We start from the raw sequence: 13,825 nt of genomic DNA on the forward strand, positions 1-13,825 counted from the left end.
ATACGAAGGGATCAAGGAGACCGAAAGGGACTATGGGGCAAACGGGACGACAGGTGAGGGACAGGTCAGATCTAGTTCTTTCTGCGGCAGAGACGAGCATAGGTCAACTTACTGCTGGTGAATAGTGTGCGAATCTATTAGATCAGATGTGCGATGGCGAGAGTGACGATGCGTGACGTAGCGAAAGAAGCCTGGATACGCGGCAGACCAGAAGAGAGAGCAGAGAGGGTGATTGGGATGCAGTGTGTAGAGATACACGATGGGGCGAGGGAAAGTGGGGTGTGGGTGAGGACGAGGCGAGCGAAAGGGTGCTCTATCCTATCGAGATTATATAGGCGTGGTCGAGAGCGAAGCCAGCAAGGACAAGCTCGGCAGCGCAAAGGAGATGGCAGGTAGCAAAGAGGCAGAAGGTACGTTTGCTTGCTGAAGTGGTGGAACAGAGTGCGAGGGATGTGTTGGGCAAAGTGCGATAGGGTGGTGCGAAAAGAAGGCTGTCTAGTGAAGCGCTGCTTGGAGAATACTAGCTGAGAGTGAGGCGACCCGCCGAGTGCGTGGCGAAGCAATGCTGCAGCTGTTCGATCCGAGTACGCTCGATGGCGCGGGTGATATCACGGTCGAGATGGCGGCACCGGACGGGAACGGAGCTCGAAGGTGACAGAGCGGGTGCAACGGGTGCAACGATGGTAAGGTTGAAACGAAAGTGAGTGCGAGATGTGACGGCACAACGTCCAGACGAAACCAAGAGGTGAAGGAGAGCAGCCAACGTCGACGTCAGCAAGATGCGAGGTAAGGGTGGTGAAGGTGGATGGGCGACAGCGGACGGAGTGATTGACAAGCAGTTGCGAGTGGCACAAGAGAGCACTTTGTGCACACCGAGTTGCAACACGTAAGTCAGGCTGCGTGACATTGACTGGCTGAGCCGCGAATTTCGAGTGATCCTGCAGAGTTGGGTGCGTGTTGCGTGTGTGTCTGTGTGTGACTTTTCTTCCAAGCGTCTGTGCCACTTTGCGCCAAGTAACGGTACAGCACGCGCTCGCAGCAGGGTCCTCCTTCCCAAAAAGCCCACTTGTCAACGGACCTGGTATACGACTCCATTCACGCCTCAGCTCACCACTCTGACACATCCGAGATGTCAGTTCTGAGCTTGCTTCTCCTCTGCAGCGACGGGCAACGGAGCCAGTCTGGGGTAGGTCCTCGAGACGAACAGCTCTGCAGAGGCTTGATCGTGTAAGACGATGATGCTCTGTAAGCCGGAAAACAGGCTCAGTCACAGACGCCCGTCGGCGGCGAACGAGCCAGCTGCTGCCGCTGCTACTGCGCTCCTCAATAATTGTGCTCTGTAAGATGTCGTAACCAGTCGTGACATTTCCTTCTTTTCTGCCTTTTCGTCGCTTGTCCAGTTTCTTTTTTTCCTTAGACGACTGCACTGGACGGCAGCAGAGTGCCTAACATACTGTTCACTTTGAGTGAGTTGCCGCAACCACCTTCGAAGGTGGGCAAGCCTTGAACACGACATCTCCATCTTGTAATCGAGGCTGTACCAAGCGTCACATCGTCAATCGACCGCCGGATGAAGAGCAATCAGAAAGCCCGTCCGTTTACGGAGCTCCGGGCCACCGTTTCTTCTTTCTCCCTTTTTTTTTTCTGAGACGCGACTGTCAAATTCCGCCGGTGTGAGTTGATCTCGTGGCTCGGCAGGGCCGCATCCCTGAGCGCAGCGGGCGAAGCCAAGCATCGAAACCTTGTGCTTTCATCGTTGCTGGGCAACCTCGAGGATTCGCAGTCGGTCGATCCTTGATTATTTGAAGCGGGCGCCCCGAAGAGCTGCGGGAGTGCAGCACAAACGCAACATCGTACCAGCTCAACACACCCTCAGCTTCTTCTCTTCTTGCGCAAGCTCCAACTCTCCTTTCAGCCTTTCCCACGCCCCTCAACCCAATTTCCAAACTCGAGCACTCCGTATTCAAAACGAGACGAATTACTCGAGCGTTCACTTCATAGACACTAGCTACAGGCGGATGATGATACAAGGTAACAAACGAGGATATCTTGTGATTATACAACGGGAGAAATATCGTGACACGCAGAATCGCGGGACTGGGTAATCATGGAGACGTTGGCCGCGATGGTGGCTGGTAAGGGATGCGCTTCGCCTTATGCACAGCCTAGGCAGCAGGGTTCTTCTTCGGTCGGCCGCGAGGTTTCTTCGCCGGAGCGTTACCGTTTTGAGCACCGGCCTGAGGGGCCGCAGCCACGGGCGCAACGGGTGTGACAGCAGCGGCTGGGACAGCAGCCTCCGCCTTCTCCTTGGGTGGACGACCGCGCGGACGCTTGGGGGGAGTCGACTGCTGCTCCTCCACCTTTTCCTTAGGTGGACGGCCGCGCTTCTTACCAGAGCCAGCCGAAGGCTGCGCCTCTTGCGTCGCAGGCTGCAGCGAGACGCCGGCGTGTGGAAGCGGCGGCGTCACAACCTGGCTCAAGCTCGCAGCGCTGCTACCAGCCGCATCCGCCTTCTTCGGACGGCCTCGTTTCTTGACGGGCGTGCCAACAGGCATGGCCGGCGCAGCAGCACCAGTAGCAGGTGGGGCAACGTAAGCAGGCTGAGGTGGCACATACGGAGCTGCTACCGCGGGGCCAGCTGGAGCAGCCGCTGCGTCCTTCTTCGGGCGACCGCGCTTCTTGGCTGCCGGGGCACCCACGCTGGCGCTAGGCAGTAGGGGCGTCGAAGCGGCCGGAGGCAAGCCGGTCTGTGCCACAGGATAATTGGCAGCAGGAGCTGCCGAGGTCGAAGCCGCAGCTGCAGCTGCAGCCGCTTCAGCAAGCGATGCCTTCGAGGGTCGTCCCCTCTTCTTGCCAGGAGCAGGCGGCGCAGGAGCAGCAGCAGCAGCAGCAGCAGCAGCAGGTGCGGCTACAGGTGCAACAGGAGCAGCTGCGGCGGCAGCGGCATTCTTGGGAGGTCGTCCCCGCTTTTTTGGCGAAGCTGGACCAGCAGCTGGGGGAGCAACAGGTGTCGATACAGCCGATGCTTGTGCTGGTGTGGCAGGCGGAGCTGCAGACGTCTGTTCCTTCGGAGGACGTCCTCGCTTCTTGGGTTGCGGAGCTGTCACCGCAACTGGGGTAGGCTGAGGAACCGCGGGTGCGACCGGAGCAGCGGCAGGTACAGGCGAAGCAGCAGCGGCGGCTGCGTTCTTGGGCGGACGACCTCGCTTCTTTGGCGACGGCGCATCGTGAGAGGCGACAGGAGCAGCAACGGGTAGAGCTGCGATGGGAGCAGATTGTTGTGCAGCAGCAGCAGCTTTCTTAGGTGGACGACCGGGCTTTTTCTTTTCCGGAGACGGTGGTGCGGCAGCCGAGCCACCTGCGCCGTTGGGTGCGACGCCTGTAGGAGCGTACTGCGGCTGGGAAGGTGCTGCGGAGGAGGCCGCAGCGGCTGCTGCTTCGAGGGATGCCTTGGAGGGGCGACTGTGGGAGACAATGCGGTAGAAACCTAGAATCAGTTTTACATGTAGCAGAGGATCAGCTATTCTCTTTTGGACTTACCCTCGCTTTTTGGTCGGAGACTGAGAAGGTGGGGGAAGGACAGCCGCCGCAGCAGCCTGTTGGTCTGCTGCCTCTGCGGCCTCTGGCTCCTCTTTGTGACGCGCCGATTCGGGGATGTCTTCAGCTGCTACGTGGCCGTCTGCGAAGGCGCGAGCAACGCGTGCCTTGTCGTCGGGGAGCAGCTCGTCGTAGCCGTCAAGGTCGACAGCATCGGTGATGCCGTCCTTCTCCTGGATGTTGCGAATGATCTTGGGCGTGACGCATCCCCAGTGCCTCCACTGGAACGACTGGGTGCCTTGGATTTCGACGAGCGTGCCGAGGCGCAGCTCGCCCTTGAGAATTTTGGTGCCGGCGCAAGGTTTGGGACCTTTGCATCCGGCACGGTTGGAAGTTGCGTATCCGATGTGGTAAGGCATGATCGATGCCGAACACTCGGGATTTCGACAGCGATGGCAGCGGCGGCGGCAAACAAGTGACGGTGCGCGTCAAATAGCGCGTGGAGGTGACGGCGAGCGCGTCGGGAATCGGGCAGCTGAACCCTTGTTGTGGTTGGGAGGGCTGAAACCGAAAAAGATGCCGGTAGAAGCCGTGGCACGAACAACGCCGCTGCGATCGTGATGGTGCTTATGCGACACGAGGGATGTACGGACGGTGGGTATAGAGTTGATGGTGTCGTGAGGGACGGATGGATTTGATTGAGATCGAGGCTGATAAAAAGCGAAAATGCAAATGCACACGCAAAAAGGGGAAAATGGGAAATGGAGAGGAAATAGTGGTGAAGGCAAGAGTGCTCCCGAGCCGTGATGCTTTTTCGTGTTGATTTTGTAATTCTGCTGTTTTGTATCGATAAAATTAATAATTAACCTTTTCTGGGCATTTCATCAATTGACAAAGGGTGAAAGTCAGTTGAAGATGGCACGACTTTTCTCAAAAATAATTCCGTGCTCCATCACGAAATGGTTTGCGACTGCTCGCGATCAGCAGCGGCACACAACGACATGGTCGAAACATTCGCTATGTCGGATGATGATGATGATACGAAACAAGCAAGGTCCAGGCTCCGGAAAGATCATTGACGCTTCTGCTTCTTTTTTCCGCCCTTCTTGTCTGATCCTTTCTTGGGACTTGCCTCGACCTTGTCGTCGGCTGCACGCTTGGTCCCTTTGACCGAGATGGTGGTGTTGAACCCTTTCAGATCGCTGCCACCATTCTTGCGCAGCATATTGGCGACTTCGGCCTCGGCTTGACTCCATCTGGCGCCATCTGCTCCATCGTCGTTGATGGCGTATTTGGACAGATCCATAGAATCGATCAGCTTCTGCTTGGCTGCAAGAAGCTCCTCGTCGTCCTCATCCTCATCCTCATCCTCATCCTCGTCCTCTTCATCGTCATCTTCATCGATGGAATCCTCCTCCTCGTCTTCATCGTCATCGTCATCGTCATCATCGTCGTCATCTGCCCCTCCTTCCTTGTGGCCTGTCAGGAACTCGCGTCCAGCATCCCGCAACTCGGACTGTAGATCTCCTTTCAGTGCGGTCCAGTCGTCTCCTTGGTCTGCGCTGCCAGCGCCGTTTGCCTTCTTCCGCAGCGGAGCGCGTGCGTCGAGCCCTGATGCGAGCTCCGGCATCGATCGTGCAATGTCCTTCTTCTCCACCTTGCGCAGGCTCTTGACGAGCAATCGCACCGTCTTGACAAAGAGGGCCATGGCTTGCTGAAGCGGCAGTCGTAGCTCGACGCTGATCTCGTCCGGCGTCTTTCTTTGGAGTCCGATGGCCAGCAGCAGCGAGGACTGCAAACCAGACAACCGCAGCTCCTCCTCCTCGTCCTGCGCATCGATGGCGGATGCGGCCGCCTCGTCCTCGCGCACGGCTCGGAGTCGGTTGTTAAAGTAGAGTGCGCCAAGCGTAGGTAGCAGGTCGAGCACGACCGACATTTCGACCATGTTGTTCGAATATGAATCGAGGCGCTTCATGTCGAACGGCGTCAACAGCGTGCGCAGCTCGACAGCACCCAAGGGTGACGAAACCAACGAAGCGTTTGATACATCCTCGTCGGCATCGGCGAGTCGAGCGCCCTGCGTCGCCGCCTCGAGCACCGTCAGCGCAGTGATGGTGGAGAACTCGCGGAACCTGTACGACAGCAACGAGATAAATCGTTTGCGGAAGTCGGCGGCCAGCGATCCAAGCCAAGCTGAACCCGTCGTCGACGTCGAAGTTTCGAGCGATTTGAGTTGCACGGTCGTGTATTCGCCCGTGAGGTCGTTGGCGATCTGACGCACCCAGAGCGGTGTGTACCCTGCCTTCTTCCAAAACTTGAATAGCTGCGGTGTGAGACCATACGACACGCCGAGCCAGTCGAGCTGTTCGGGTCTTCGCTCTGACAGCCTCTGCAGCAGAGCAGGCATTCGTGCTGCGTCTCGCACTCGGATCTCGTCTCCCTGCAGCAGGTTCGCATCCTTGGAAATCTTCTTGTCGCGTACGGCGGCGAACGTCTCGCCGTCGTCCAGGTCGTCTCGAACATTGTCGACATCAAGCAATTGTCCGCTGTAGAACGCCTCGAGCGCTTGCAACGCGCGTGCTCCATACCCCATGCGTGCGTAGTCGGGGTGTACAGCGATACGTACGACGCGAGCGCCCGATAGCGAAGCAAAGTCGGCGTCCTGGAACTGCTGGGCTACAAGCCATGGGATGAGGTCGCCCGCCTCGCGTGTGCCACGGCTCAAACTGTTGAGCACGGCACCGCGGCTGATGTTGCCCTCCAATGCAACTTGAATCACGCACAGCGGCTCCGGCAGACCGCCCTCATTACCTTTGAGTGGTGCGAGCAGGACAAAGAGTCGGTGACCTGGCGCGTCGCTCATGAGCTGGAGGTCGTTGGGCGAGTTCTTGTAGTGGCTCGCCACGTAGAGCGCCATCATGCGCTGCAGGAACACTTCGGACGCTGGGTGATAGCTGAACAGGGCATCGCGATTGACCATGTAGAGGTCGCACGACGAAGGGTGAGGGCAGCCCTTGGCTTTGAGTGCTGCGGACGACAGACGCGTGAGCGATGCGTCGAGACAGAGCAGCTGGTGGAGCCACGACTCGATCTTGTCGCCGCGCGAGTATCGGATGGGCTCCTTGAGCTCGACCTCCTTGAGCGATCTGGCAGCCAATGCGGCACCTGCAGCACGACCGGTGTTGAGACCGCCTTTGGCCTCCTTGCGTGTAGCCTTGCTGGATGAAGCGGCCGAATCGTCGGTACTGGACGGGTCGACGATGCCTCTCGCGTTATCACGGAGCTGCTGGATAAGTTTGAGCGAGAGACTTCGACCTGTGCCCTCGTATCCGTTGATGGTGGAAGACAGGAAGACGAGGTAGGGTCCCATCAGGTTGCGAACCAGCGGCAGCGGGATCGCGGCGGCCTCGTCGATGACGACGAGCTCGGCCTGACCTAGCACTTGGTGATCTTGCGGCTGAATGTATTGGATGGTTTGACGATGACCACGGAAGATGTTGACGCGCACCACAACGTCCTTCCACTCTCCTGTACCCCTCTGCAGATCCCAGTCGGCTACCTCCTCGTAGCCAAGCGCATCGAGACCCTTAAAGACGAACTCGAACAGGGTCTTGAGGTTCTCTGGGCTTGGTGAGGTGACAAAGATGTTGCTGTAGCCGTGTGCTACAGCAGCGGCGATACAAAGACCGAGCGCGGCCGACTTTCCGCGACCTCGGGCCGCGGTAAGGGCTACAGTGGTAGAGAGAGACGAGCTGGCCAGGATATCGAGGATGGTGAGGACAGCTTTGGCTTGATCAAGGGTCTTGGCGTGCCTTACGACCTGGCCAACGAGCTTGGTTTCTCGTACCTGATCCTTGAGCTCGGCGAGCTCCTCCTCTGCTTCCACCCGCTCCTTGCCCTTTCGAACGGTAGAGCCAACGCCGGTTCCAGCGCCTGTGCTGGTCTCTGGGAGAGGCTGAATGTCCTTGCCTTTGCTCAGTGGTAGTACGTTGAGTTCGTCGTCGAGAAGCAGTGTGTCCTGATTTGCTCCGAGCGAAAGAAGGAAACGCTCGTTGAAGCGTGCGACAGGGTCGTCGTCGGATGCGTTGGACCCATAATTGCGATGGACGTCCATGCCGAGCGAGTAGAGTTGTCGCAAGCTGGACATGGTCTTGAGGAGCAGGATGACGACTCCGCCTCCCTCCACGGTCTCGATGGTTCTTGCAAGCATGTTGGGTGTGACGGCTTCAAAGTCCTGCAAGATGAGCATGCCGTATGTCTGACCGAGGATCTTGGGTGTGTCCTTGTAGTAGCAGTATCGGATGTCGGTGAGACTGACGAAGAGCTCGAAGGGGTCGCCCTGACCCTTTTCACGCACGCCACGCTTGATGTCATTCTTGATCTTCTGCTCGCGCTTCTTGCGGTGCGTCGTGAAACCGAGATCCTTCTTGTAGCACCACAGCACATTGGGTCGAGACTGGACGCGGGATTGCGAGAGTAGGAAGTGAAGGTTGACGATCTGGTCCTTGCCCTTGTCTCCGACAATCACAAAGAAGGAGCGATGGTTGAGCGCCACATTGTTGCGGATAAGAGTGGGGGTGCGAGGATCCAACTGCTTCCTCATCGTGCCTTGAGTCCAAGGCCGTCGGTGAATATGATCGGGGTTGAACACGGCTGCTTTGGAGCTGCGTTCGATGACCTCCGTCTGCAATGAGATGACGTCCTGTGACAAGTCGGATGCGTGTGGGTGGGGAAGATGGATCGATGTGCAGAGTACGGAGGAGGGCGGCCTTTCGTTGTTCGGTATGCAACTCTAATGTTCTTCTTCTCAGGGTTTGCCAGTTTTTTTTCCTCTTTCTAAGCACGAGTTCCGAAGAAACTGACGAGAAAAACAATGTGGAGAAAGACGATGAGAACTTAACAACTCCTCGTCATGGCTCGTAAATCTAACATGTTGGTCGAACTGCGTACTTTTTTATGCCACATTTCTTTTGCTAAATTTAGGTCGTTCATTTTCCTCTAACATTCAACGATACTGTAGCAAGATTTGGTTTCGGTCAATTACGCTGTACAGTACACCCTGTACGTCGAATTGCCGTCGGGAGCTCCGCGGGTAGTAGAAGCCGGTGCACAAGTCGCAAGGGCACGCGACCACTGCAGAAATTCGAGGGACGTCCCCCTCTGCCGCGTGTCTGCCTTACCCGACTGTTGTCGATCGATCAGCCTTTGTGCATCAAACAGCACCACGCACCGAGACTGCAAGAGATCAGGCGTGCGGTGCAGCTGGACTGTTGTTGCTCGCTTCGCGTCTTGATATGCACACCGGGACCGCGTGCGGTGATTGACACGAGGCTGTCGAACAGGCGACAAGCGCGGCAGTGCAGTGGACTGTCTTCACCCGATACAGCGCATACACGAGCCGAAGCCATGTGCACGGTTGCTGCACCAACAGCAGCATATTGTAGTCGCGGCGGCTTCCGACGCCATCCAACAGCTTTGAGCGCAACGACAGCAGATCCGCGTCAGCTTACCCGGCGAGTAAATCGAGGCCGCGCTCCGCCGGAATTTCGGAGCGGGCCGAGAAGCTCAAGCTTAGAATCGACTCTGCTAAGCGAGCATGCCTTTGATCTATCCTTACGATAGCAAGAGATTCGGCCCGTAAAAGACAGCGCTCATCCTCTCGGAGTCGGAACAGACCAGGTAGCGAGCTAAGACGAGCGAGCGCACTAACACAGATATGCAGCGATTCCTCGCGATCGGCTGAGTCTGCCTCTTGCGGAATGCAGGCTCTGCACAGCGTCAAGGAAACTGAGACAGTTGAACATTTGAGGAACGGAACAGTAACTTATCGAATCGCTAGACGCCGCGTGCCGAGCTGCCTCGACGGACTACAGTGTAGATCACTCTCAGGCTCTTCTGGAACCTTCGGCCGTTATGACTCTGCCTTGCCATTGATGCAAGAGGCGTCTGTTGCAACTCGACGGCTGCGACTGCATGGTTCTCTGTTTGCAACAACAATGCACGATGCAAGTGCCAACGTCTGGCGTACATCAATGCCGGCAATCAGCGACATCGCAGCCGCATCGCTACCAGGCTCGTCCTGATTGAAAACCCAGGCTATCGTGTCCGAAAGAGAGCGAGAGCGGTTGGGGGTCTTGCGATCCGGATCTGCGGCGAAAATAGCAGAAGTGGAAGCGCAAGCTGGTGGAAGGATCCGAGGCGTGCATTGCTGTGGATGTCTGGACCATAGTTACATGTGCCGTAGCTGGCTGGGACGACCCTCGAAATTTCGAGACACAAATTTCGGACCCTCCAAGTCTATGGCACTACATGACTGTGACTCTGCCAGCCAGAGCAGAGAGACGCGCTGCTTCTCGAATCGATGGATCGTCCGTGGAAAGCGGAAGCCGAGCGACAACGACTTTTGAGTGCAACTCCCGAGTCTGCTTCATGCTCGTGTCCCGCTCGCCTAGTCCTTGGCACGGATAATTGACAGCCACTAACGTACTCTGTAGCTTGACGGAGCTACGCGTGTCTGTGTGCAGCTGAGTTGGTCACAATTTTAGAGAGCTTTCCCCGCGGACCGTAACTAGTAATGGAGAGCTCCGATGCTCCTTAACGCCTTGTGGCCTCCTCCCACGGCTTCTTTGTGTCGCAACTCTCCTTTTCCAGCACCATCATCTCGTCCCTTCCGCTGCCACCATTGCTTCCATAGCAGCGTCTTTCCTTCCCCCTCCCCAGTCCACCCTTTCATTCACTAGCTCTTGCCCATTCCGTCACCCGCCCCTGCGATCGAACCAAGCATCTCCCTCACTCGGGTCACCACCTTCTGAACCACAGCTTCGTACTCTGACCGACAACGTTGGGAAAAGTCGAAACGCTCAGGAGAGGACGCCAGCCAGCTACTTCAGCCACAGTCGATTCTGCCTTTCATACGAGCTTGACGGCGTTCAAAGTACAGACCCTTGCGCCCTGGTTCATTCGCCAAGGCCCTCCTGGTCCACGCGCCCACGCAGCCTTCATATCTTTGCGCCCCGCACTCAGATCGGCAGCGCCTCCAGCCGGCTTGTGAAACACTCTCGCGGTCATTCGAAGCAATTACGCTGTCCCGTCAGTCTGGAACCGCCTCGAGTCCACATCCACCTCTTTGCAGAACCCACCTGTCCGCAACGACGCTTTGCAGGCTAGTTCCAAGCCAATTCCATTCCAGCAAGTCGCGTAGCACGAATTCACTCTTCGACCTGATTCATCCTCTTGCGTGCGTGTAAAGAAACCGCTGGTCGTCGGGACCAGTCCATTTTTACGCCTGCAACTCGATTCAGCCTCGCATCACCCGCCATCCCTTGGCTAGCCGGTGGCCACTCGAAGAACAATCTTCACCGCGCGAGCTCGGCACGTCGACACTCACTAGCTTGCTGACGACCAAGACTCAACGCTAGAGGCGTCGTTCTGTGCCAGATCGACTGTACTTCCATGTCTTCGACCTGTCTGCGTTGATCCGACTCTAACTACGCTGCACGCGATTGGCCCTGCGGGTTTCGAGCTCTTCACAAGGCTCTTCTGCCTCAGCCCTGCTCGACTTGTACCGTGCCGACGCAATCGTAGCCATGAGTTCCATCGACCATGACCTCACCCCATCGGCCCCGGCCCAGACCTTTGCTCACATGCAGGAACAGTCCCTCCCGCTTGGCTCCGGACGGCAACATCTAGCTTCGACAGGCGACTCGGACGCCAAGTACTTCACCTCGGCTCGCGCGCCTGCTGCCGAGCGTGCGTCCTTCCTCGAATCTGGCCCGGCACCCGCGTTCTCCAGGTCCTCTCTCTACCAGATTGGCATGGTCGAAGGACTCACTCCGCCAGCGCACGCCTCGGTCTCGGCCGTCGGCACCTCTCCCGTCGAAGTCAGCAGCGTCGTCACCGCAGGTCTCGAAATGGGCCTCGGTGTCAGCCTCGCCTCCTCTGCGCTGATGACGCACATCCCCGGCGCAAAAGCGGCCGCACTCTCGGGTCTCGCCGAACCGCGCTACTCTCGCCCTCACCAAAGCCCGTTCGAGCCGCTTCCAACTGCGCGCGATGCCGCCTTCGAGCTGCAGACCTCGCCAACCACGTCCAGACTCGACTTTGACAGCAGCCCGGAAGCCGCATCAGCTGCCGACAGCCTCCCTTACCGCTTTGCTCGCAGTCCCGAGCGTGTTGCAGATGGATTCGAGGGGGATCTGCACCGCAGGCGCACCACGGGCACGCGTCAGTCGAAGGCCCGCATCGAGCCCATGAGGCTCGGTCGACACCATCGCGCCGACACGCACGACGCCATCTTGTCCTCTGAACCTTCTCCCGCCGTCACCGCCGAGATCGCCAAGCAGCAGTACTACCAAAACAACTACATTGCGCTTCGCAACGAGGCCAAGATCCTCACGCATGGTCTGCCAAGCAGCTTCAACATGGACGCCCCGCTCTCGGCTGCTACCAGTCTTGACCGCGAACCCTCGCTCGGAGGTCGGAGCAGCACCCACGCGCAGGCCTCTGTCAGCGGCAGCACGCAGCTTCAAACACCTTCGCTCGATGACAAGGCTATGCTCTCTCCCGATGCACACTACCTCCCTTCCGGCCATCCCTTCGCTGCAGCTACTGCCTCGTCCAGTCCGTTCCACCACCCCGCTCATCACGCCGAAGCTGCAGGCTGGAAGTCGATTCGACAGGGTCGTGCTGCCAACGCCCATGGTCCCACGCAGGCGGCTTTGCTCGGCTTGGGAGGCGGCAGTCACTTTGGCCCGGGCGTCCGCGCAAAGGTGTCCGAGGTGCTGCCTCATCTCGTCTCCAGCATCCCGCTTTCCGGCGAGGAGGGAGAGACCATCACTATTGCTGAATACGGCAGTCTCAACACCAGATCCGTTAACCTGATGCAAGCCATCATCTCGTTCTTCGTTGACAAGGCACACGCCAACACGCCGCGTCGCGAAGCCGGCAAGAGCCAGGACGCTAGCGACTACTTCCCCGGGCTCGACGCGGCTGGCGCTGCCTCGTTGCGATCCATCTTGGGCGTCGACGCTGCCGTCGACGACCCTTGCAAGGTCAACTTTTCCATTATCCACGAAGATTCGCCTCAGGCCGACTTTCGTCCTTTGTCTCAAATGCTCGACACGAACCCCGACTCGTACCTGCACCCGCAGTGGCAGGCAACCCACGAGCCACCTCTGCACAATGCCATCTTTCCGAGCTTTGTCTCGCGGCCCTTCGCGTCGCGCATCGCTCCGCCCTCGACTCTGCATCTCGGCATCAGCTTGATGGATCTGCACTGGTCGCACACGCCACGAAGCTCCACCGTCTCGCTCTCGACTTCGGCACACGCTGAGCTCGCCGCTTTCCTCACGGCCAGGGCGCACGAGTTCCGCACGGGCGGTGTGATTGTGATGGCTTACATTGCTCGATCCGAGGACAGCAACGTTGTTCTTCCCGATCGACCCAAGTCTACCGTGAACACCACCGCCTCTTCGCTCGACTCGGACGACGCTTCGCACTCGCCTGCTGATGGCGCTGGTGTGGAGGATCAAGCCATCTCGCCACGTATTCCGATGCTGCGCAAGGAACGAAGGCGTTCCAACTCGTCTCCCAATCGACCGTCGTTCGCCGGCGCGGGCAACGCAGCAGACGCGCTCGGCAAGCCTTTGGACATCTGGTCCACGCTCACCAGCACGCTTGCGCCGTGCTTGCAGCGTCTCGTCTCATGCGGCATGCTCAAGAGCGACGTGGCGCGACACTTGCTCAGCCTGCCCATGCACGCGCGCACTCCTCGGCAGACGCGCAACGTGCTCAAGTCGGTCAAGCATCTGTGGAAGGTGGAGTGGAGCTGTGGCCTCGGCGACGAGCCTATCTGTGCCGATACTCCGCCCTCGCTGAGATGCGAAGCCGAACCACTGCGACTGCCGCATCCTGCGTGGAAGGCTTTGCAGGCGGGTACACTCTCGCGCGTCGCTTTTGCCGAACACATGATCCAGCTGTTCAAGAACCTGTATGAGTCGCACTTCCGCGCCATCCTGCGAGAGAAGGGCAAGCTCAGCAAAGGGGCCGTCGAGTTTGTGCTCGATTCGCTGTGGGACGTGCTCCAGTCCAGGATCGACGATCAGGAGCCGTGCCCCATCGCAGAATGCGAGCTCGAAGTGCAAATCGTTGCTCTGCGTCGTATCTAGGCTGCCTCACACCGTGGGGGACCCGCCTGTGCTTACCATCATCGTCATAGCTCCCTCTCTTCCTGATTGATCTCGACCACCAAGGACCAAACCTTGTCGTCCTTTGACCCTCGTTCATCGTA

The 13,825-nt window shown here is 58.2% G+C and overlaps 4 protein-coding genes across 4 annotated transcripts; 2 read left to right on the forward strand and 2 right to left on the reverse strand.

Moving 5' to 3' along the window:
• Positions 1 to 608: 608 nt before the first annotated feature.
• Positions 609 to 3,956, reverse strand: PHSY_004616 (hypothetical protein; the record flags this gene model as incomplete). Its single annotated transcript, XM_012335229.1, has 3 exons — positions 609 to 1,426; positions 2,222 to 3,462; positions 3,541 to 3,956. 3 exons carry the CDS (start codon positions 3,954 to 3,956, stop codon positions 609 to 611), a joined length of 2,475 nt encoding a protein of 824 aa, XP_012190619.1.
• Positions 3,957 to 4,609: 653 nt separating this feature from the next.
• Positions 4,610 to 8,974, reverse strand: PHSY_004617 (nucleolus protein; the record flags this gene model as incomplete). Its single annotated transcript, XM_012335230.1, has 2 exons — positions 4,610 to 8,221; positions 8,915 to 8,974. The coding sequence occupies 2 exons, from the start codon at positions 8,972 to 8,974 to the stop codon at positions 4,610 to 4,612; spliced, it is 3,672 nt and encodes a 1,223-aa protein (XP_012190620.1).
• Positions 8,975 to 9,296: 322 nt separating this feature from the next.
• On the forward strand, positions 9,297 to 9,620 carry PHSY_004618 (hypothetical protein; the record flags this gene model as incomplete). Its single annotated transcript, XM_012335231.1, has 1 exon — positions 9,297 to 9,620. The coding sequence occupies one exon, from the start codon at positions 9,297 to 9,299 to the stop codon at positions 9,618 to 9,620; it is 324 nt and encodes a 107-aa protein (XP_012190621.1).
• Positions 9,621 to 11,123: 1,503 nt separating this feature from the next.
• On the forward strand, positions 11,124 to 13,703 carry PHSY_004619 (cytochrome P450; the record flags this gene model as incomplete). The annotated part of the gene is made up of 1 exon (XM_012335232.1): positions 11,124 to 13,703. One exon carries the CDS (start codon positions 11,124 to 11,126, stop codon positions 13,701 to 13,703), a length of 2,580 nt encoding a protein of 859 aa, XP_012190622.1.
• Between the last annotated feature and the right edge of the window lie 122 nt (positions 13,704 to 13,825).

Source organism: Pseudozyma hubeiensis, assembly GCF_000403515.1.
Source record: "Pseudozyma hubeiensis SY62 DNA, scaffold: PHS45, whole genome shotgun sequence".
Classification (NCBI taxonomy): Eukaryota; Fungi; Basidiomycota; class Ustilaginomycetes; order Ustilaginales; family Ustilaginaceae; genus Pseudozyma; species Pseudozyma hubeiensis.